Source organism: Osmerus eperlanus, chromosome 6 (assembly GCF_963692335.1).
Source record: "Osmerus eperlanus chromosome 6, fOsmEpe2.1, whole genome shotgun sequence".
NCBI lineage: Eukaryota > Metazoa > Chordata > Actinopteri > Osmeriformes > Osmeridae > Osmerus > Osmerus eperlanus.
In genome coordinates, this window is record NC_085023.1 from 4,884,076 (window position 1) to 4,907,262 (window position 23,187).

General features: G+C 44.4%; 2 protein-coding genes across 2 annotated transcripts; one reads left to right on the plus strand and one right to left on the minus strand.

The window, feature by feature from the left end:
- Nucleotides 1-1,298: 1,298 nt before the first annotated feature.
- On the minus strand, nucleotides 1,299-4,711 carry nkx2.3 (NK2 homeobox 3). Its single transcript, XM_062464565.1, has 2 exons — nucleotides 4,013-4,711; nucleotides 1,299-3,445 (listed from the first exon to the last, which is right to left on the minus strand). The coding sequence occupies exons 1-2, from the start codon at nucleotides 4,398-4,400 to the stop codon at nucleotides 2,820-2,822; spliced, it is 1,014 nt and encodes a 337-aa protein (XP_062320549.1). The 5' UTR covers nucleotides 4,401-4,711; the 3' UTR covers nucleotides 1,299-2,819.
- Nucleotides 4,712-15,936: 11,225 nt separating this feature from the next.
- got1 (glutamic-oxaloacetic transaminase 1, soluble) lies at nucleotides 15,937-22,732 on the plus strand. Its single transcript, XM_062463106.1, has 9 exons — nucleotides 15,937-16,177; nucleotides 19,427-19,608; nucleotides 19,804-19,927; nucleotides 20,292-20,404; nucleotides 20,601-20,705; nucleotides 21,217-21,367; nucleotides 21,475-21,640; nucleotides 21,767-21,909; nucleotides 22,335-22,732. The coding sequence occupies exons 1-9, from the start codon at nucleotides 16,069-16,071 to the stop codon at nucleotides 22,472-22,474; spliced, it is 1,233 nt and encodes a 410-aa protein (XP_062319090.1). The 5' UTR covers nucleotides 15,937-16,068; the 3' UTR covers nucleotides 22,475-22,732.
- The last annotated feature ends 455 nt before the right edge of the window (nucleotides 22,733-23,187 follow it).

The window sequence follows — 23,187 nt, forward strand, 5'->3', positions numbered from 1 at the left end:
TACTCTGTTTACTATTCCATTAATCTCCATTAATGGTGCGTACGCGTTACAGCTAGGCACCTTGGTCTAGCCTTGCAGCAGCCAACGGAATAAAAGGCGGGGAGGAGGGTGCGTTTGTTTAACTTTAAGCAATTGCTCCGATCGAACAGTGTTTGTTTTACGAACCTATAGATAAAATCCATAGCCTAAAATCAACACAATGTCTTTAACGAGGACGCACGGATTAGCAGAGACAAGACATGGAATAATAGGGTTTACCAAAGCGCTAGGCTTTGTGCATTGTAAAATAATCGTTAGTGCCACTTTGTGTTAAATATGCGTTTCCCAAAAGCATCGTTATTACGTGGTAGCCTACGTTAAATTAATCGTAAACGATGGTTTCAGACCAATCGTCTGGTAGCCTATATGCTCTTTGCTGCTGTAGGCTAAACATTATTGCCTAATTCATCAGGCGAGAAATTATTGGAAAAAAAACATTAGGCAAAGTCTACGAAGGCCTATTTCAGCCCAACTGTCCTTTTTTCTTTCTTAAAAAAAAAATAGGCCGATTTCTCAGCCAACGATCTAATTAAAAATCGCCTATGTTTTCATATTTGCGTGCAATCGAGATTAAATATGACGTCCAAACCACGTGAAGGTGGTTTACTTTCCACCATGATTATATTTTGAAGATCGTGACATTGTAGGCTATGTAGCTATAGGCCTATATATCACGTTCTTGCATTTACATGCTTTAAACAAGAAGCATGTCTTTTATATATGATTAACCTGTGTTAGGCATTATAATTTGTAATTAATAATTAGGCCTAGGCCTACATTAGCAATCTTAGTCCATACTCTAGCAGACAAACCCTTAACTAGGCTTAGCCTATACATAGTATTTCAAGATACATTTGCAAATAAGATTCCATTCAGGACCTTGGACAGCCCTCCTTACGACGTAGACAATTTACGATACACTTTATGGGCTAACGATCGATCTAGAGGCCAATGTGCTGGTATGGGAAGCAGACGTAGGCCCACCTCCATGGTTAGAAAGTCACGATGCAGCCTTTTATGCATCGTACCACCATCATCGGAAAACCGGGCATCAAGCTGTTTTAGACCAAGTGACGGTTTCAATTGTAGGCTAATTTATTTTATTATTTTTTTTTTTTACAAATTACGTCGACTAATTAGATGGAACATAAACATAAAATTACAATTCAAACATTCTATCACGACATGAACCTACAATTTTACATTGGATGACGAGTGTGAAACATTTAGACTAGGCCCTATAAGACAAGAAGAAGCTCAAACAAAACCAAAACGATAAACCAAAATAAAATAAATCAGTTGTCATTGGTCATGATAACTGGGCCTATGTATGCTATATGTTTTCAATTTCAGCATTATTTTATTATACATTCTCTCCATACGGAGATCATTAAGGGTTATTTGTGTGGTGTCATGTATTAATTCTTAATCTTTTAAGAACAATTCTAAATCGTGTCAGTTTTTAAAAGCGAACAATTAAATCTCTGTGTAATATACGCATATCTTTGAACTCTGTGAGCCTATGCTATGATTTAATACGTTTGCCTACAAACATTTTCCTGTAAGCTATTGTGACAGAAATGGCCGCTTGGCAGCACTGGCGATGTGACTCGCCCAGAACTTGTTCTTTCAGGGCTGCCTGTCTGGTTAGTATCCGTCTCCCGCCGGACTGAAGATTCGGAATTCAGTTTGCTCTGGTTCTTGTCTCAAGCTTAACATTCTGCGTCTTATTTACCCCAGAAAGCAGGCCTGGAAAACCGCCCTTATAGGTCAAGAAGATGGACAATTTCTCTTTGCCGAACAATTAAGGAAATGTTATTTCACACAGACCCCTCAATACCAACAGACCACCCATGCATATTTTGGTGGATTATTTATGTAACATGAGACAAATCAACGTTTAACCACATTAATTTACAGTACTGTCTTTAATATGAGTGCAAGTATTTAGACGCAGAAGTCTACGTGACCTATAAACAGTTGTAGGCTATTTTGTTTTTTTCACGGAACTTGACATTGAAAATGTTGCGCGGCCTACTGGCCTTTCGAAATTGTCAGAATAGGGCCTTATAGCCAAAGGCTACTGTAGTTCACAAATCTAAGCAGTTCGACAATGTAGGCTAAAGATGCACATATGAATACTAAATCTCCATGCGGATGCATTCTTAATCCTAATAATAACAATAAACTTGTAATCAAAATGTAATGGATCTGTATCTCTGGTAAAACCAGATAAATAATAGGAGTTAAACGCTGAAAGACCTTGGATCACAGTCGTGCTGCACATGGAAGGTTCCCATCGAAAGGCCTTTCCTGTGACTATTATATCCTCTTTCAACTTACACAAGAATTCAACTGTGTGTTTCACAGAATTTTACGTGTAAATAAAAAGGATTCAGTGCTCTAGCCTACTGTGAAGCGGCACTCAATTTACCAAACCCCTGTCCTCCCGTGATTACTGTTCAGTGGGCCTACGGACATATTCAGCCATAAGTTTTATGGTTACAAAACAGTAACCATAAAACAGGTTACAGGCAAGGTAGTAGCCTACGCTGAAAAGATACGGCAGAAAGGTTTCGAAAATGGGTAAATCCGGGGGAACTGGGCCCCAATATCTGCGTTTACAGTGTAGCCCACAGTCGCCCTCTTTGTCGGTGCCCAAACTATCCCTTCGAGAAACGATGCATGGAGAGCTCATGGTCCGAAATACACCCCTGAATAATTTCTGCTCGGGTCATCATCCAAGTGTCTTAAAAAAACACTAACTGATATATCCTCCGTTACCAGGCACGGATACCTTGCAGTGTTCCCTGACAGGGTGTGACCGTCGTTCCTTGAGAGGGCTGGGCCGAGGGTTGCGAACCAAGACCCCCAAAATTCACGTTCATAAACGCGTTAGCAGTGGTGCTGGGCGCAAGAGAAGGTAGGCTAGAATACGAGTTAGAGTACACTGAGTTGTTATATGTATAGGCCGGGTAGCCGTTGTAGCTATACGGGGATGGAGTCCCAACAGTATAGGGGGTGTTGTAGGTCTGTGATCCAGCCAGACAAGGTTTCCCGTCTCGGACCAGTACAGGGACAGCCACTCGCCTAGGCGGCGGAGGGTGGTGGTGGTGGCCGACCATCTCCAGAGTCTTGTCTTGCCGCTGCCTTTTACATTTGTATCTCCGGTTCTGGAACCAAATCTTCACCTGGGTGGAGGTAAGTTTGAGGGAGCTGGCCATGTGCTCTCTCTCCGGGGCTGACAGATAGCGCTGGTGTTTGAATCGCCGCTCCAGCTCAAACACTTGGGTCTGGGAGAAGAGGACTCTGGGTTTCCGTCTGGTTCTCGGCTGTTTAGGGAGTCTTTCCGAGTCGTTTTCGAACTCGTCACACTCTGCCTTTTGCAAGGTGCCGCCGCAACTCTCTAGAAAAAGAACCAGTCAAGACATTTAGGCTAATACTAACATTAAGATAAATAGGCCTACAAGTTGTTTGGATTGTTGTGGAAAATAACCGCTGGAAAATAAAAGCTAAATACAACCTGTGTGCGTGTCTATGCGTGTGTGATGGAAATATGACTTTTTTCGCCAAATGTATTAAACAGGGCGTTTAAAAAAAAATTGCATCTTCTTTAACCTGTTGTACTTGTTTGATAATTATATTGTTATAATCACATTAGGCCTACTTGTTGAGGATGCATAGATTTTTGAGAAGCTACATTTATCGACTATTTGAAATTATTAGCTAACCCCTTCCTTATTTTATTAGCCTTAAGGTTTATAGAACTGTACAATTTTCCTGTAGGACCTAAGCTCCATTTAATTTACGATGTAGCCTATAGATTAAACTGTTTGCTACAGTAACGCTATGTTGTTTAAAAAAGCCGATACCATCTTTAAAATAGCCTATTGATGAGGCATAGGCTATATGTTTAAATTGGCTATCTGACACTTTACTGCAATAGGCTAAAAGTTATCCGTTGGTAACTTACTTTCAAGGTCTTCCACCTCGGTGTCCAGGCTCGTGTCCGCAGAGTTGCTCTGTCCTGACTGTGTGAAGATTTCCGCGGGGACAACGGACTCCACTAACCGATCTTGTACCGTCAGCGTGTTCAGGTACGACATCGTTTCCTCGCCCTCGGAAAAACCAGGGCTCGAGCTTGCGCTGTCCCCACCGGTCAACATACAGGCTGGGGGCGACCGCGACACGAAGGGGTTGTGTGGCTGAAGTTTGCCCGGGCGGGAGAGCGGTGGACCGAGGGGAGCCAGAGACACGTGCCGCTGCTGGTGAGACTGCTGCTGGAGCTCAAGCTTGAGGATATCCTTGACAGAGAAAGGCGTGGAGGAGGAGGAGGAGGTTACGGCCGGACTAGACAGCATGATCACCGACTGCTTCGTCACATTATATAAAGGAATTGCAGTCCCGCACGGTAAAGTTTGTTAGTCTGACAAAAAGCAGGTGTTTTTTCAATCAGAATTGATCTGAAATAGCCTACGATAAGGCTGAACGGACAAAAGAAGATTCTTATTGGTTCTGCCTGCCGTGCGTAAAAGGTTGAAAGCTCCTTGTGAGAGCGCACCTCCCAGCCTGTTTGTCAATGAGAAGGAGGAGGTATGGTTTGCCTCTCAATCTGACACTCCTCTCAGTCTTCTCCGATGTGGCATGTTTAGCTTGGGGCCAGAGAGATACGCTGCTTCTCTGGGTTGCGTGAATCAACGGATGCAATCGTCTGCCTTTCAGTGACGTCTTATAGGGGGCGGAATAGAGTGGGGGTCTCGCCCTATATACCTCCCCCTATTTCTCTGTCATTTGCTGGTTTTAGTTGGATAAGATAGACAGAGGTTGTGGAGAACGCAAAAAGATAACCAAAAGATCAAATGGCATTAACACGTGCCAACGACCGTCTCTTCAGTCTGTTGGAAAGGTAGGATCACACATTTCATCGGACTATCCTACCTATGGACCCAAATCACAACTATTTATCCACTGCTGATCTGCAGGCCTTCCATATAGGATGATGAGCTGATGAATGCCATGCCCCCCCCCACACACACACACACTCTCTCTCTCTCTAGTCACAGTAGCTGATCATGACCTCGTTACTTTTATCATGTTCACCCGTTACTGTTGGTCTCTCCATTTTAACCTTGTCTGTTCCTCTCCTCTTTGCCATATTGTTTGGCTGAACTCCTGTGTCTGTGTTGGTGTCTGATTCCTGATTTCTGGATAATTCACTGAGTATCCCGGGGCATATAGTTTGTTTGCCCTTGTTTTGGGGTTAGCCTGGAGCATACGTATTTTGTTGTATTTCCCAAGTGTGGATTTCTTGCTTTTGTATTCCTGGAGACTTGATTAAAGAAATCTATTCTGACATCCGCTGCGTGTGATTCACACCACTCCCCCTGACACTGAATATAATTTGAATGCGGCTAACCTCGGTTGTTATCAGCTATTGTTTCCGTAGAAAGCCTCTCTCTTCCTATCATACGCACTGGGATAAGAAAAAAACATTTTAAATGTCTTCACACACACGCACACACACGCTAGTGAATAATGAATGATTAAGAATGAATTAAATTTAAGGAATCAGATGGGTCTTTAATAGGCTATAGTACGTGTTTATTGTAAATGCTTTAATGTGAAAAGCTTTAGCCCCAATTTATTTTGATATTAATAATATTGATGAGTTTGACATGTTTAGCCGATTAACACAAATAAAGTGTATGTTTCGCAGTATAGCTACTATAAACAAAACTATGTATTGCAATTTAATATCTCATTTAAAGTTCAATGGTTTTGTTAAAGTCAGGACTTTTTTCAGCGCATTCCTGGGATTGCGTTGAAGGAGTTGAATTAATTAATTAATGTTAAGCGTTTCGTCTATTAGACAGTAGACTAATTAGCCTATTACATGATAATATACGCCTAATTAATTACCATTAGTTTACTCTGATATTAAAGATAATAGCCTAGGCCTATTATAACTGTTTAAGGGATAGGCTACACGCCTCAAAAATATAAATTGGGTATCATAAATGCCAAGTAAGTTATTTTGAATCAAGCGTTGAATTTCATTTAAATAATTCATTTTTTATTTGATAGTATAGGCTTATAGTGTTAATAGGTTACTATTCATTTATTTTCAATTGATTGATGGCTTAGAATTGACCACCAATCACCAATAAGTTTCCGCACTTTACGTTATGTAATATTTCCGCGCAATATTAGAGGTTCATTATAAAATACCACGAAAAAAGGCTTACATTACTAGCCTACCTTCAAATTATGAATCTCAAACCATTCACGTTACTCCTCAGCAAAATTCACCAGGTCAATGTATCTCACCTGAAGTCCAGACAATGATAGGGTGAAAGGCCACACCTGTATCGCCCGTCTAGTGCCCAAGTATCCAGGCGCCAGTGACAAAAAGCCTTTAATATCTAAACCGTGTGGAAAGAAAGGGAAGCAGACCAACATAATCTCATCCGCTCGCCATCAACACGGTCTTGTTTATATTATCGTAGCGTTTTCCCCTGTCTCTCAAGATGTATGCCTGTAAAATGGCCCATTATGGAGTCAAGGAGCAAAGAGCAGACAGAATCGAGAGGCTGAGATGGAGACGAGGAAGTTGGACCATCTTGTTGCCGAATTTGTGCTATGGATTCCATGCACATTTTGCCAAAATGTTGGAATTTCTACCCAAACGGTCATTACATTTCTGTTTATAATTTCGTTTGAGAAACATGATTTATGTATCGGTCTATTTGAGAACGCAGATGAATAAAAACACACCATAGGCTAGTCATTTCTGGACATCTGGTCGTCTAAAAGCCGACTCGTTGACAAAGCAATCTCTTTATAATCGTTGGTTTAGGCAATAGGCCTACTTCATATTTAAGCACTTTCTAAATATCTGCGTGTAATATTGTTCTAGTTAGATATATAGTTTATGGTTTTCTTAGGCTATAAGCTATATAAAAATGAAAGTAGACTAAATGAAATCTGACCTAGGCATTCAATAGCGCGAGACAGACAGTTATGGTTGCTGAAGATATTTTCCATACTTCACGAGTTATCTACCTCCGTTGACACCGGACGGTGTAATCTCAAAGGCTTCTGAATAATTGGAGAAAGCAGGCCTATCTCATTGAACCGCCAAACCACAAGTATTCAAATTGAAGGGGATTATTTGGGTGCCAAAGAAACAAGCTATAATTATTGTATCTTGTCTCTTCTTTCATTTTTTTTCTATTGGTCTTGTGCCAGACATACACAATTAGAAAGTTATACTATTTTCTAGAAAGCAAGCACAACATTTTAGCAAATTACGTGAAAAATGCTTAATAGTGTGTGTACAGACTTTTATGATGTATTGTAAACACTGAAACACATTTTAATTAGATTAAACATAACTAAACAGATGCAGGTGATTTCCAGAACGAACACATCGTATAGGCCTATAGTAATCCACTTGGTTGACAGCGATTAGATGTAACTATTGGGAAAATCACGTGGCCTTTGCTCTTCTCTGCTCGCGGGTCAGTGAAAGGCTGGTCTAATTACGCTATTAGCGCAGACTAGACTGCCGCCACAAAACACACACACACATACACACACACTCACATCTTTCTATCTATCTATTTTTCTATCTGTCTATCTATCTATCCTATTTCAAGTGGACGACGGCAACTCATCCTGTGTTCTCCATTTGGTCTAAAGCAGACACGGAATTATCTTTTCTCTATCTCCCCAGCTCTTCCACCGGCACCATGCAGGATTTACCGACATGGCTGTCTGCCTTCAGCAGTTTTTTATCTGTAGCCTATGCTGAGTTAAAATCACGTCCCACTAAACACACTTTTACCTAAAGACAACCACTTTATCTTCGAATAAAGAATTAAGAATTAAGAGGTTAACACCAAATCAACATAATGTCATGCATTTTACCGTTTGTGCAGATTAATACTGAATGGGTAGAACGGAATGAAATATCCTTCAGCACATGGGTTGTTAGCAAGTAGGTCAAATACAGACATGTCTTGAACGTAAATATGGAGGAAAGATACCTGCGGCCTACTGGGAGCTCTGTGTTCATTTGCATACAATGCCTTCCTTTTTTATTTTCACTGCTTACCCCAAGACTCGCCATTAGCCTATCAGTGATAATCGCGTGCCACCGACCGCCCTGTGCTAGGCCGAACTCGAATCCGTGTTTACGGAGCGGAAGTGCCTGCTTCCGGGCCTTAACAAACCCCAGGCCTCGGGATGGTGTGAAGGAGGAGGTCCACGTGACAGGCCAGTACTTTATCTTCAAGTCTATGTAATAGTAATGGGCGAGGTCAGCAAAAGTGGATAAAATGGACATACTTAAAAGACTTAAACCGTTGTTGTTGTTGTTTTGACTAAACATTATTCACCCAGACTGTGCTGCTTCAAGACTAACATCTCAACCCAAGATAAAAAGTCATCATATAAAATCACAGCTATATGATCATCTCTCTCTCTCTCTCTCTCTCTCTCTCTCTCTCTCTCTCTCTCTCTCTCTCTCTCTCTCTCTTTCTATCTCTCTCTCTCTCTCTCTCTCTCTCTCTCTCTCTCTCTCTCTCTCTCTCTCTCTCTCTCTACCTCAGTGTTTTCCCTACCGCACTATTTCTAGAGGTGTAATGATGCTCAGTCATCCTGCCTGGCAGACTGGAACATGTTTGTTCTTGCTCCACCCTGCAATGTCTTTGTGTTCATAAAGAGAGAGAGAACATGCACACATACACACACACATTCACACACACACACACACACACATTAACACACACACACATGCACCCACGCACAGACACGCCAGACTAACCTGTTGAAGCAGTCTTGTCTACAGACTGACTGCCTTACCAGTTTATGCACAACTATAAGTCCACCACAGGATTAACATCTGAACCAACATGACATCACCAGATCCCAAAACACACTAATCTCGGACTTGATACCTCTGTCATGACTCTATAATTACCACCTAATTTGTTCATGGAGTAAAAATAGGTAGGTTTTTCCTCCTGATCAATGTACAGAATGTGTGTGTTTGTGTGTGTGGTGCAGATGGATGCACTTGAGTGGTTCTCAGAAAGAAAGTGAAATACTGTTGCAGGTGTCTCAGTATAGGTTATTTCACTGAGAGCCTTCAAAATCAAAATTTAAATTTGAAGGATGGCTACTTGTCATCCAGTTGAAATAGCAGACATTACAAATAGCAGCTTATCCCATTAGGGGCATGGATCAGACAGAGAGAGAGAGTGTCTGCAGGTGTGTTTGTCTGCGGCGTGTCAGACAGGGGGAAGGAGAGAGTTCTGTCTGGGCTGCTTTGAATGGGAAAGGTTGGGTAGATGTGGTATACTTTCCCGGCAAGAAAGCTTCAGTGATGGATGGACGAAGTGATGAAGGCAGAGGGGGATGGAGGAGTTTAGTGGGAAGAAGAAGGGGTGTAGAGATCTCCTAGATGTTATCTAAGCTTTTTCTAATCATCGTTGTGAAGCATCCGACACAAAGCAATCTGTCGGAAAGAAGTGGGCTTATCCACAGTGCATTCCAATCGTTGGCCCGTCACTGAATTATAACTTGTTAGTTACACAGTAATATAGTTATATATATATATAACTATATATATATAGTTATTGTGGAGATTGTTTACTCTTGCTCTAAGTGATTAATACTGTATGTGTATAAGTATTTCAAAGGCTGTGGATCTATAGAGATAAAGTTACTGAATGTTTTATTGTGCAGGACCATGTACTGTATGGGCATATCTGTGCTCCCCCTGGTCCAGGAAGGTGAGTCTTATCAGTAGACCATGCAATGGGCTCCATAGCTGGGACCTGGCCCAGACCATTGTGCCGCTGCCTGGGCCAGAGTGACGGATGGCAGCCCCTGTGCTCTGGAGGAAAGGAGGAGGCCGGACAGGAGCCTGGGACCGGAGTTTGAGTGCAGCCCAGCTCTCGCTCATTCCCTCCTGGATGAAGAGTAGAGACTCTGGGAACCATTCCTATAAATATTCAATCATATAAATGATCATTAGGAATGTGCATCATGTCTGGAGGCAGCAGCAGTGAATCTAGCACCTCGATGGAGCAAATGTGTGTGTGTGGGTGTGTGCAGGGGGTACTGTCTTTTAGGGTGAGCCCAGCCTGGAGGAAGTGTAGTCAGGCTGGTCTGGGTCTCCTGCCCCCATGACCTCCTGTGGGAGTCATAAATTAGCCAGCTGTGAGTGTGCTCCCAGACGACCTTGCTGCGGCAGGTGTGTGTTTGTATATACGATGTCCAACAGGGGGATACAAGGGCTGTGATCTACTGCTCTGGGAACCTCCTCAGAGAGGAAACATACAATCTAAATATGCTTATCCTCTCGGCTGCACACAGACCCCGGACATAAATATACAGAGGTTATACATGATAGGACCATGTTAGGGGTCAAAGGTCGACCATTCGTTCCTGTGTGAAGAATGGGCAACCTTCTTCTGTTATTCCCCTGTAACATCGACATTAGGATAGAATGAGACTGGGAAGACTGGGAAAGATTTGATGTGCTTGATGTTTTCACATAGTTTGTTTTAGAATGGATTCATTGTGTTTTTGTTGCATATTACCAAATGAATTTCCCATATGCCGGACATTTCTGTTTACCTTGACCCTGACTTTGTCTACACATGATCTGTCTTGTCTGGCAGGCGGTAAGAAGGAAGTAAGGCCACCGGTATGCAGGACGACCTCTTTCTCTCTCTCTCTCTCTCTCTCTCTCTCTCTCTCTCTCTCTCTCTCTCTCTCTCTCTCTCTCTCTCTCTCTCTCTCTCTCTCTCTCTCTCTCTCTCTCTCTCTCTCTCTCTCTCTCTCTCTCTCTCTCTCTCTCTCTCTCTCTCTCTCTCTCTCTCTCTCTCTCTCTCTCTCTCTCAGTCTCTCTCTCTCTCTCTCTCTCTCAGTCTCTCTCTCTCTCTCTCTCTCTCTCTCTCTCTCTCTCTCTCTCTCAGTCTCTCTCTCTCTCTCTCTCTCTCTCTCTCTCTCTCTCTCTCTCTCTCTCTCTCTCTCTCTCTCAGTCTCTCTCTCTCTCTCTCTCTCTCTCTCTCTCTCTCTCTCTCTCTCTCTCTCTCTCTCTCTCTCTCTCTCTCTCTCTCTCTCTCTCTCTCTCTCTCTCTCTCTCTCTCTCTCTCTCTCAGTCTCTCTCAGTCTCTCTCAGTCTCTCTCTCGTCTCTCTCTCTCTCTCTCTCTCTCTCTCTCAGTCTCTCTCTCTCTCTCTCTCTCAGTCTCTCTCAGTCTCTCTCAGTCTCTCTCTCTCTCTCTCTCTCTCTCTCTCTCTCTCAGTCTCTCTCAGTCTCTCTCTCTCTCAGTCTCTCTCTCTCTTTCTCTCTCTCAGTCTCCCTCTCTCAGAAGATAAAATTACTAATAAACAAACACAAAACACCACACCACTCAGGAATGGAGATTATTGCTGTTATTGCTGTTGTTATTGTTGAGTATGACGTGCCCCAAACGTATAAATGTTTTAATCCAGATTAAAACCACTTCTGTTTTCACGTGCCAATGAGTGATAGCCGAACCACACTGTTAGCCTCACAGCTTTAATAGCTCTCTCTCTCTACAACGGAATCAAGTTGCAATGTTTTTGTTTTCTATTAATTTCTCATTCTATGTTTTAATATTTTCTTTTTAATGTAAACTTTTCTAGGCTGGCCCCCCTTGTTTTATTATTTCAATGTTTTTATTCAATTGTATTTTTGTATTTCTCTCTGTAAACCACATTGAATTGCTCCTATGTATGAATTGTGCTATTCAAATAAACTTGATTGACATGAGGTTGATAATGCTTCCCATGAGGTAACTGTCTTTAAATACTAGAGTTGCTTTAATTAACTGAGGTATCGTCAAAGTTCAAAGTCATCTTCACTGTTTGTTTTTGACTCCAAGGAGTCCAGTCCTCCAAAGAGACGCTTTGCTTTCGACGTGCCTCCTGTACTCTCCAGGTAGAAATGGTTTGACTCTTTTACTCATATCATTGAGCGGGTGATGACAGGTTGGTGATTGATCTCAGAGGCAGTTTCCATTCCAGTTTATGCGGTCTTGTCAAGGAGACCTACAGCCAGTTGGGGATTGGACAAACTCAGGCTTGACTCTGACACTTCCTGTCTTTGTCTCAGAGCAGTGGAGGTGCTGCCAGGCAACCAGAAGGTTGACCAGACGCAGGCAGATAGAGATCACAGAGGTCACATTAATCCACTGCCACGAACCTGACTTGTCGGTTCAACAAGAAATCAACAAGAAATCTCCAATGGAGATTGGAGATTTCATATTTACAACTAAAGTAATGTATTCATTAAGCAGACACTTTTATTCGAATTACATTGAAAGAGATTGAAATCTGCCACCTCTTGATATGCAGTCAAATGCAGTACCACTGAGCTACATGCCCCTTTACAATAATTTGTATTCTTTCAATCCCTAACAGAGCTTTTGGCACAGACGCTATGGGTATTCTCTGGCATGTGTAAACAATCTCACTAAACATACTTCAGGCTTCCGAAGTACTTTCTTGTCGACTAATGTTGATAGTAGCATCGCAAGTGTCTTATAACCCTAGCCTTTGGGACGCGATCACTAAATGTATGATTTCTCTTTGACGCAGGCGTTATTTATGGGTTATGTAAACATGTTGACTCTTCTTCCTCTTCAGTGGTTTGTAACTATAGCAACAAGGACCAAGCTGGTGTCACTGCCATACACTTCAATGAAGATACATCTCCGGCGCTGGTTTTGCATTGCAAAAAGAACCTTCAATGGACCGCTGTCTGTCTGGGTATGGTGACGTTCTGGTGATTTAAGGTTGTTGTTTTCCTAATCAAGTGTGCGGTTTGGTGTCGCAGACTGTCTTTGCATGTCAATGTTTGATTCCAATTCATACTTGAGTACTGGCTGGAGAATTCCCTGGCTTTCCAGATTCCTCCAACCAGTCCCCCCACAGGTCCTTGAGAGAGTTTGGGCGGGGAAGCAGAATGCTGAGGAGGGTTGGAATGTGGACTTTCAGATTGAGCCCGAACAGGCATGTATCTTTCTATCAACTGCCCTCGCCGAAGGGAACGCGATACACACACACACATGACTAGCACAGACACACGTTGACTAACAAAAGAGCCGTGTTGGCTACTTCATGTCCCATCAGTCACTGCTCAGATGGAAGCATGGAGCCCCCCTTTCTGTTGGTAGTGTGTCTGGCCCATTGTAGTAGAATTGATGACACTGTCTTTGGAAAACAAACAGTGGTGTGCGCTGAAAAGGCCCTCAGTCACCACTGCTCACTGAACCACAGAGGCAGCAGGTATTGCTACATGAGCAACACACCGCTAGGCTGCCTCTGGAATGTAAAGTTGTGTGTGTGTGTGTGTATGTGTGTGCGTGCATACACGCGTTTTTGTTTATAGTTGAATGATACATCTGTTGGAATGTGGCAACGTCCGTGTGTGTGCTTGGTGTCGGCTTCCTACACCATTGATGAAAACCTGATAGCGTCACAAAACACTTTTTGAACTGACCCTAACCCTAACTTAGTAGAGCTTTGGTTTCTCAACACACGGACCCACTAATGTGTAAGACTGTGATAACTGGCCGATACTACATAGAATGGGTCTAATTCACTGATGTCTCAGTAACAGACCCATCCCTATGGCTCTATCTGACCAGGGGCGATTCCTGTCATCTCCCCTGACTCACTCCTCTCCTCTGAGCCTATTCACCTTATTCCCCCCCCCCCCCTACATCACCCCAACCACACACATACACGCACGCACGTGTGCACATGCAGAGGTAATACACGTACTCGTGCGCACACATACAGATATCCAAACATGCAAGTGCGCACACACACACACACTGGCACACACGCACGTGTCCACAAGCACAGATACACAAACATGGACACACACACATGCCTGCAGGCACCCAAGCCTGTTCAGGGAGCTCAAATCCCATAATTGCTAGGATGACAGTGATAGGCAACACACATGACACCCTCACCTGGTCGGAAAGAATGAACACATCAAGTCTACTGTCAGAAGGGGCAGAGAGGGGGATGGAGGAAATAAGGAGGGGGGGTGAAGAGAGGGGGGAGGGGGATGGTGAAGGAGGGGGCATGAAGGGGGGGGGTGGAGGAGGTGGTGGAGGAAAGGGTGTGTGTTACAGCAGGGCATTCAGACTACTGCAGTTTGATCTGAACTGCCTTCATGTGTAGCAGCTTCTGCACCCTAACAACGCAGACCTCACTGACCCTCACTGACTATGAGGAGTGAGAGAAAGAGCGAGATAGAGAAAGAGAGAGCGAGAAAGAGAGACACAGAGAGCAAGGAAGTGGGGGGGATTGAGAGGGAATGGGTCTGATAGGCAGACATAAAACCATTCAGACTGAAACTGTAAATAATGCTGCAGTATTTCACATGGTTCCTGAGTAAATGTGCATTATCATTCAGTGACTGGGAAGAGAGAGAAAGAGGAAGAGAGAGAAGTAAGGGAGAGAAAGAGAGAGAGAGAAAAAGGGAGAGAGCGAGTGAAGTGGCCTTCATCTATCAAGCACTTTACCCTGGGGAGACAACTGAGAGAGAAGGCCCGAAAGCCTGCCTGTTTACACACCATCCCAACCCAGGCCCCAGGGAACAGCACTGATGAGCAACTGCTGTTGGGCTGGAAACACAGACACACACGCACACATGAAACAACAAAACACTTGTATCATTCTGTCTCTGTGAAGGTTTTTAAGAACAAGATGTCATTTTATTCAACTCCTTGTTTAGTTTGGATTGGTTCAGGTATTCACCCATGGATGAGTATAAGGCATTGATCGCTGGGCTTCGTAAGCACGGTTGACATAAGGATTAACTAAGATGAAAGCTGTACTCATTTCATTCAAGACCCATACACCCCCCCCCACCACCACCACATCTTTTCTTGGCTGAGTTGCCAAAAGCACTCCTCAAATCAAATCAAATGTATTTGTATAGCCCCTTTTACACGCAAGCATGTCACAGAGGGCTTCACATATGCCCATAGAACTGCCCCTCAACCAACCTAAACCCTCAAGGAAGACAAGGAAAAACTCCCAAAAAACTCTCAACAGGAGAAAAAAATGGAAGAAACCTTGGGAGGAGCAATTCAGAGAGGGATCCCCTCCTCCAGAGACGGTTGGTGAGAGAGAGGAGCAGAACACAGGCTAAACATAGTCATACAGTGTCGATGGGTTTTTAAAACACCAAAATCCATTGTTCAACTTTATAGATGTAGGACAGGACCGGGAGACTCGCAACCAGGTCCAGCGTTGGCTGACCGACGACCAGGGAGGTGCTGACAACTCAAACCCCCCACACCACAAGGGATGTGTGTGGGGGGGGGGACACAGAGAGAGGAGAGCAGGGATTAGAGAATGCCAGGAGCAGCTAACAGTTACAGTCATAATAGAATGAGATCCCCACCGGTCAAGTGTGGACTGGTGCAGCAATTTAACAGAGCAAAAAAGGGGAATTTGATGCTACTCCTGTGATCGATTTGTTATGATTGGTTCACTTGTGTGAATTGGATGTATAAATGATGTAAAATCCCATTCTGGGAGCTTACAGACAGCTTTTTATAGACAACTAAACTCTAATATTAGTACCAAAAGAAGGATTCTAGCGCCATCGTGTGGCTGCCATGACGTATTCCGAACGGGTAACGCTGGTGAACAATCCCGCCTCTTTCGGACCAAGATTTGCATCGGAATGCGTCAATCCAAAACACACGATATTCATTGGCCAACTTTCATGGGCGGAACTCGTTTCACCTTTTCTGATTTGGCCGTTTGATTGGGTTAGCTGCTCTTTCCCAGTTTCCATTGGTCACATCGTTCACGCCCATTCTCCATTGCACATCTCTAAATTCAAGGTGAACGCAGAGCCGATAGCAGTCTTGCCAAGCTGATACATAGCCAGGTTAGCGGTTAATACCAATTGACAAAATCTAATTTCTCAATATTTAAATCCAGTCATATTCAGCGTCATGTCGGTATTCACTGAGGTTCCCCAGGCTGTTCCCGTGGCAGTGTTCAAGTTGTCGTCGGATTTCCGCGAGGACCAGAACACCAACAAGGTGAACCTTGGAGTTGGAGGTAAGATGATGCTACGATCAGGCCATGGGACCTGACAGCAAGTCAAGCGTCACAAACTGTCACAAAGTCATCGTCGGCTATTTGTTATTCATTCATTCATTCATTTGAGTTTGAATCCTTATGTTAAAAAGCCATACATTCGTTCTTGGTTAAATGTAGCAAGCTAACGCTTTTATTTATTTACATATTTTTAAAAGATGACTTGGCGTACATGTACGCGAGGGTTGGTTGCAGTCATTCAACCAACGTTGTTGGTGTAAGTTATTTAGACCTAGTAGGCCTACAACTAGCATGATAACTAGAGTTGTCTCCATCTGCTGTATGTATTCCATGAGAATTTAGATGGCCACAAGACAGCGCAAACTCTAAGCTATGAAGCCACGAGCTGTTTTTTCCTGAAACTAAGTAACGCGTTTACTTACACAAACTGTATCAGCCATTATAAATGTAACCAATTAGGCTATTTCAAATACTGTAATTTCACAGAAATTAAGTTCAATGAATAAGCGTGTAAATTGTTATTGTTGATAAGGTTGTTGAATAACTGGTAACTGTGCCGCCGGTCCAGGGCCGGAGGGATAACGCTGATATCTCCGTTTTTGGCAATCATCCAGAAGGCTGTTAATCACGAGAGTAGAGATGATAGAAGTGTTGCTTGTGTTATTGTCACCTAATCAATGTGCCACAATCAGGACTCCTTCACTCCCCCACACTATCCTATACGGACTCCCAACCTTCCTTACACCCTTAACAATTACAACCTACTCATGTCATATCAGTGGTTACCTAAGGAAAGCATGCAAGGGAGATTCATCTACCTCATGTTCATGTTTTAGCTGAGTCACAATGTGGCTCTCAACCACACCAAAACAAGAGAACCTGTTATTTCCCCGATGGCATCAGTCAGTAGACTAATCGTTAATGACCCCTCATTTCTATTGGTAGGAAAGAGTACAGAAGCTTCAAACAGGGAACATCATTACTCAATAATCATTAGACCTACGTACACACACACATGCAAACAAACAAACAGGATATTGCACTTTGTTCATTGGCCTCAGATACACTTGTGACCGCTTTCCTGATGGCAGCTTTATAAAAGTTCTGATTATCTAATCGTTCATATAGCAATCCTTAGAGAGACTGAATGAAGGAAATACAGACAGACAGACCTGGATAGTGATGGTTGGATGTGAGGGAGACAGACAGACAGACCTGGATAGTGATGGTTGGATTTGAGGGAGACAGACAGACAGACCTGGATAGTGATGGTTGGATGTGAGGGAGACAGACAGACAGACCTGGATAGTGATGGTTGGATTTGAGGGAGACAGACAGACCTGGATAGTGATGGTTGGATGTGAGGGAGACAGACAGACAGACAGACCTGGATAGTGATGGTTGGATGTGAGGGAGACAGACAGACCTGGATAGTGATGGTTGGATGTGAGGGAGACAGGCACACATGCTGCAGAGCTCTGTAGCTACAGCTTGGCCTCAGGTCTCTGGCCTTTAGGATTAGCATTTCGCCGGCCTCTCTGGGCTGTAACAGTTCACAACAGGCACATAGATTTGTCTTAGTTTGTAGTAATAACCTAAAGCTCTGGCCTACATCCCCCTTTCCCCCCATCCCACTCCCTCCTACCCCTCCCCCCTCCATCCCCTCACAATTATGGGGTGCAAGCTATCTCTGCTCAATAGCTTTCAACAATGTTGTAGTTCAGTGGTCAGCACCATGAAAGGTTCACAGTCATTACCACAGAACGATAGAGGCCTAGCAACCGATGGGGATCAGCAACCAATGGGAGCCTGTTGCCTAGGCTGGAATTGTGGACACAGCCTGACCCTTTAGAGAACTGTGCTGTGTCACTTCTGTTCTCTGCCCCCCACCTCTCTCTCTCTCTCTCTCTCTCTCTCTCTCTCTCTCTCTCTCTCTCTCTCTCTCTCTCTCTCTCTCTCTCTCTCTCTCTCTCTCTCTCTCTCTCTCTCTCTCTCTCTCTCTCTCTCTCTCTCTCTCTCTCTCTCTCTCTCTCTCTCTCTCTCTCTCTCTCTCTCTCTCTCTCTCTCTCTCTCTCTCTCTCTCTCCTCCCACACACACACAAGCTGTATACCAGGGCTGAACAGCTCAGGAGACCTAAAGCCTGGTAATCCCTTCAGCTGCTGTGAACTGAGGACATGCAAATCTACAGAACCACACTGCTAGTCTACATACAGGACCCCACTGCTAGTCTACATACAGGACCACACTGCTAGTCTACATACAGGACCACACTGCTAGTCTACATACAGGACCACACTGCTAGTCTACATACAGGACCCCACTGCTAATCTACATACAGGACCCCACTGCTAGTCTACATACAGGACCACACTGCTAGTCTACATACAGAACCACACTGCTAGTCTACATACATAATGACACTGCTAGTTTACATACAGGACAGAATAATTATTAAGATAAACAATATTGTTGGTGAAACGAGGCACCTCCTTGACTCTCCTTGAAACATTTTCTGAAAAGTTTTTAAACAGGTAATGCATATAATAACAAGCAGGGTGTCTAGCTAGTCTGGTTAGGTGCAAGGTATGTGTTTGTGAGTATGTCTGGTGAGTGTTGAATGATATTGACGAATTGCCTTGTGATTGTGTTGTAAACCAATTTAGCCACAGGGGCAAAATAAAGTGTCTCTCTAAAGCTATTGGCTGAGTGTGCAGATCTAGTTTGTTATTACATGTAGAGACCAGAGATAGAAACTAGAAATGAGACTTTCTCATATTGGTTAGCACAGTTAAATATTACCTAGGTAACACCACTCACTGACACTGTATGTGCATGCGTATGTGTGCATGTGTAGCCCTATATGTGCATGTATAGACTATATACAGTATATCTGTGTTTTCTATTGGTGATGTGCTAGTGTGTATCCACTCCTTATCACTGCTTAGGTTGTAGCTAAGGACAACAGGCTAAAGTGCATGTTCTAGTCTCACAGGACCAAACAGGTTTAGTCTGGTCGAGAGTGCTGCATCCGTGACCATTAGACTGTTAGCTCTGTGACTATCTAGGCTCAGCTAAGATAACTGAGGGGCATATCAACAACAAGTCTACAGTAAACACACACAGTTTATCTAAGCAGGTATTCAAGTTACGTTGGAAAGGTAGTCAATCTTTTCTCATCCTTTCTCCTCCACCCTCACTCCCCCCTCTCTCTCCCTCCCTTTCCTTCTGCCCCCCCCCCCCCTCCCCAGCCTACCGTACAGATGCAGGCCAGCCGTGGGTGCTCCCTGTGGTGAAGAAGGTGGAGAGGATCATCGTGGAGGACAACAGTCTGAACCATGAGTACCTGGGCATCCTGGGGTTACCTGAGTTCAGGTCTTCTGCCTCCAAGATTGCCCTTGGGGAGGATAGCCCAGCCATCCAGGAGAACAGGGTGGGTTCAGACTGGAGGACGGTAGAACAGGGTGAGTTCAGACTAGAGAACACCATAACTTTGAATCACTCTCTCTCTCTCTCTCTCTCTCTCTCTCTCTCTCTCTCTCTCTCTCTCTCTCTCTCTCTCTCTCTCTCTCTCTCTCTCTCTCTCTCTCTCTCTCTCTCTCTCTGTCTGTGTATGTCTCTCTCTCAGGTGGGGGCTGTGCAGTGTCTGGGGGGGACGGGTGCGTTGAAGATGGGGGCGGAGTTCCTCAGACGCTTTCACAACGGGACCAACAACACCAAGACACCTGTCTATGTTTCTGCACCTACCTGGGGTACACACAAACACACTCTGCACACACACACATTCACCATACACACAAACTATGCGCATGCACATGCATACTGGAAGTCGTAGCTTAAGAGTTGATACGGTTATAATTTCTCAGTTTGGACTTTGTGCAGTGGCCTTATCTGAGTGACTTCCTCTGGCACGGTAGTTTAGCATGTGTGGATGTTTAATGAACGGGTTTGGTTAAAACGTCTTTATTAAACCCTCCTGATAAGGCCTGTAAAGGTACACTGTGTGCCTTTGTATCTTTGTGTGTGTTTGAGTACCTGTGTGTGTGTGTGTGTGTGTGTATGCATTGTGTTTATGTGTGTGTGTATATTGTGTTTATATGTGTGTGTATCCTGCAGAGAACCACAACGCCGTGTTTGCCAGCGCTGGCTTTGAAGACGTACGCTCCTACAAATACTGGGATGCAGAGAAGAGAGGCCTGGACCTGGCCGGTTTCCTTGGAGACCTGGAGGTAACGTTCAGGGAATTCCTTTCCTTTTTAGCTGGAAATACACAGACGTTGCAGAACGCCCGTCAGCCTTTCTGCATGGCCTACTTCTTCTGTGGTTCAAACATCCGAAAACCTACAGGAGGACTCTCCTAGAAAACTGTCACCTCGACCACAGCGACGGGATATTGACCTATGACCTTTTCACCCTGTGTGCCAGAGTTCCCCTGAGCACTCCATCTTCGTCTTGCACGCCTGCGCCCACAACCCCACTGGCACGGACCCTACCCCAGAGCAGTGGATGCAGATCGCTGAGGTCATGATGGTAAGACACAAGTGTACACATACACACACACACACACACATGCTTGCACACACACAATACTATTCAAGTAACCTGCAACATGACAGAGATCCGGACCCTGTATCCGATCACTGGTTCATGATTGGTAGATCTATGGTACATGTGCTTCTGTGTGTGTATGTCTTGGTTAGACACACTGCTGTGTGTCTAATTACAGTAAAAAGGTCTGTTTACCTTTTTACTGTAATTTGTGTATAACTGTTTTTGATACACTGCTGTAATGCCGCAATTCCCCCTTTGGGAAAAATAAAGTAACCATTCATCTTTCTATCCTTCCATCTGTCCATCCATCCATCTATTAATCAATCTATCCATCTATCCATTCCATCTATCCATCTGTTCCACCCATACATCTGTTCATTCATTCCATCTATCCAGCCATCTAGAAGGAGTATTTCTTGAGTGTAGTATTCCAGTGGCTGAGATGTTCTCTTGGTTCTAAGGCGTTCTCCTGTGTTCTCCCACGTTCCAGCGCAGGAACCTGTTTGTGTTCTTCGACTCGGCCTACCAGGGCTTTGCATCAGGCAGCCTGGACAAGGATGCCTGGGCTGTGCGCTACTTTGTGTCTCTGGGCTTCGAGATGTTCTGTGCTCAGTCCTTCTCCAAGAACTTCGGCCTCTACAGTGAGTCATCAGTACACATGCACACACACATGTGCACACACAGACATGGACACACATACAGGCACACACATAGACTGTGTGCACGTCCGTGTGTGTCTGTGTGTCAGATGAGCGAGTGGGGAACCTGACAGTGGTGGCTCGTGACCAGGACAACCTGAGCAGGGTTCTGTCCCAGATGGAGAAGATCGTCAGGACCACCTGGTCCAACCCCCCGTCCCAGGGGGCTCGCCTGGTGGCCATCACTCTCAACACCCCCGAGCTCTTCGCTGAGTGGTGGGTACTCACACGGACACGCACACACATGTACACACATGCATATGCATACACACATTCATACACAAACTTCTGGTCTAAATTCGACCATTTCATGATACTGTTACCCTCCCTCCCTCCCTCCAGGAAGGACAATGTGAAGACCATGGCAGACCGGGTGTTGCTGATGAGGGCTCAGTTGCAGGAGAAGCTGCAGGCCCTGGGGACTCCTGGCACCTGGGACCACATCACCCAGCAGATAGGCATGTTCAGCTTCACCGGACTGAACCGTGAGTATATACACACGCGCACACTCGCATACATACACACACGAGTACACACTCCCTTGAGTGTATACACACACATCTCTAGTGTGTACACACAACACATACACACATGGCCACTATCCAACAACACACGGACACTCATAAGTATAGATACACAAGCCTCCAGGTGCAAACTGACGCACACACACACACACCATCTGCCCTTGGCAGATTAACTTTTTTTTAATCTCTACCAGATAAATACATTTATTGTTTTAAATATCTCATCAATCTCAAAACTTAAAACCAGGAAAAAGTGCCAGAGAGAGGCATAAAAGGCTCTCTCTCACACACCCCAGAGGGAAGTGCTGATGCTGTAGACTCTTAGATTTGCAGATGAGCTTGTTCTCTGTTTCTCCCTCTAAACAACCTCCCTCCCTCCCTCACAGCTAAGCAGGTGGAGTTCATGATAAAGGAGAGGCATGTGTACCTGATGGCTAGTGGGCGCATCAACATGTGCGGTCTGACAACCAAGAACATCGACTACGTAGCCGAGTCCATATACGAGGCCGTCACCAAGGTCCAGTAGGAGAGGACTACCCTACCCACAACCCACGAGGGCCTGGCACCTCCTCAGTACTTCCTGTCCCTGCAGCTGCTCTGGGGTGTATTAGATGTGGATGGTGGTGTGCGTTTGACCAGCACACACACACACACACACACAGTCACACACTCACCCCCACACTGTCACACACACCCTGTCACACCATGTCGCCAAGCTCACTAGGACAGTGCGGGCTCTGGAACCGTCTAGATCAACATCCATTTTAAATCTTAAGTTAATGCGCACAGCAGCGTAACAGTTGTGTTTGAGAGAGGTGTTCATCATATTCTGCTCTATGTTTGTTTGTGTTCACTCCCTGTGTGTAGATGTACTTGCAGTGGGTGATGTAATTTAAGTTCTTTGGTAGAATTATTGTATTTTGGTGCTGTTGCTCTTATTGACTAGTTCTCAGGTCATCATCAGAAAGATGACAGATAAGCACACTGTCCGGCCTTTAGCTTAGGAGGTATTTTTCTCTCACACCAAGGTTGTGTTTGCGTGTGTGTGTGTGAATAGTAGGACTAAGTCCGGACATACTGGCCACTGTCATCTATCTGATATTTTTAATGATATACAATCTAATTGACATGTTTTGATTATAATTGTATTCCCGGTGTTGAAGGCACATTCCTTGTTGTCATGTACTGATTAATCAGTAGGCCTATATTTGCTGAATTTAGAAGCTCTCCTCACAAAGG

What these genes read in the sequence shown, in the direction of transcription:
- got1 (XM_062463106.1), top strand. Translation starts at nt 16,069, where the DNA reads ATGTCGGTATTCACTGAGGTTCCCCAGGCTGTTCCCGTGGCAGTGTTC. An exon ending in CCCGAGCTCTTCGCTGAGTG is followed by an intron (nt 21,641 to 21,766) that starts GTGGGTACTCAC and finishes CCCTCCCTCCAG; the next exon opens with GAAGGACAATGTGAAGACCA. An exon ending in CAGCTTCACCGGACTGAACC is followed by an intron (nt 21,910 to 22,334) that starts GTGAGTATATAC and finishes CCTCCCTCACAG; the next exon opens with CTAAGCAGGTGGAGTTCATG.
- nkx2.3 (XM_062464565.1), bottom strand. Translation starts at nt 4,400, where the DNA reads ATGCTGTCTAGTCCGGCCGTAACCTCCTCCTCCTCCTCCACGCCTTTC. An exon ending in CGAGGTGGAAGACCTTGAAA is followed by an intron (nt 3,446 to 4,012) that starts GTAAGTTACCAA and finishes TTCTTTTTCTAG; the next exon opens with AGAGTTGCGGCGGCACCTTG.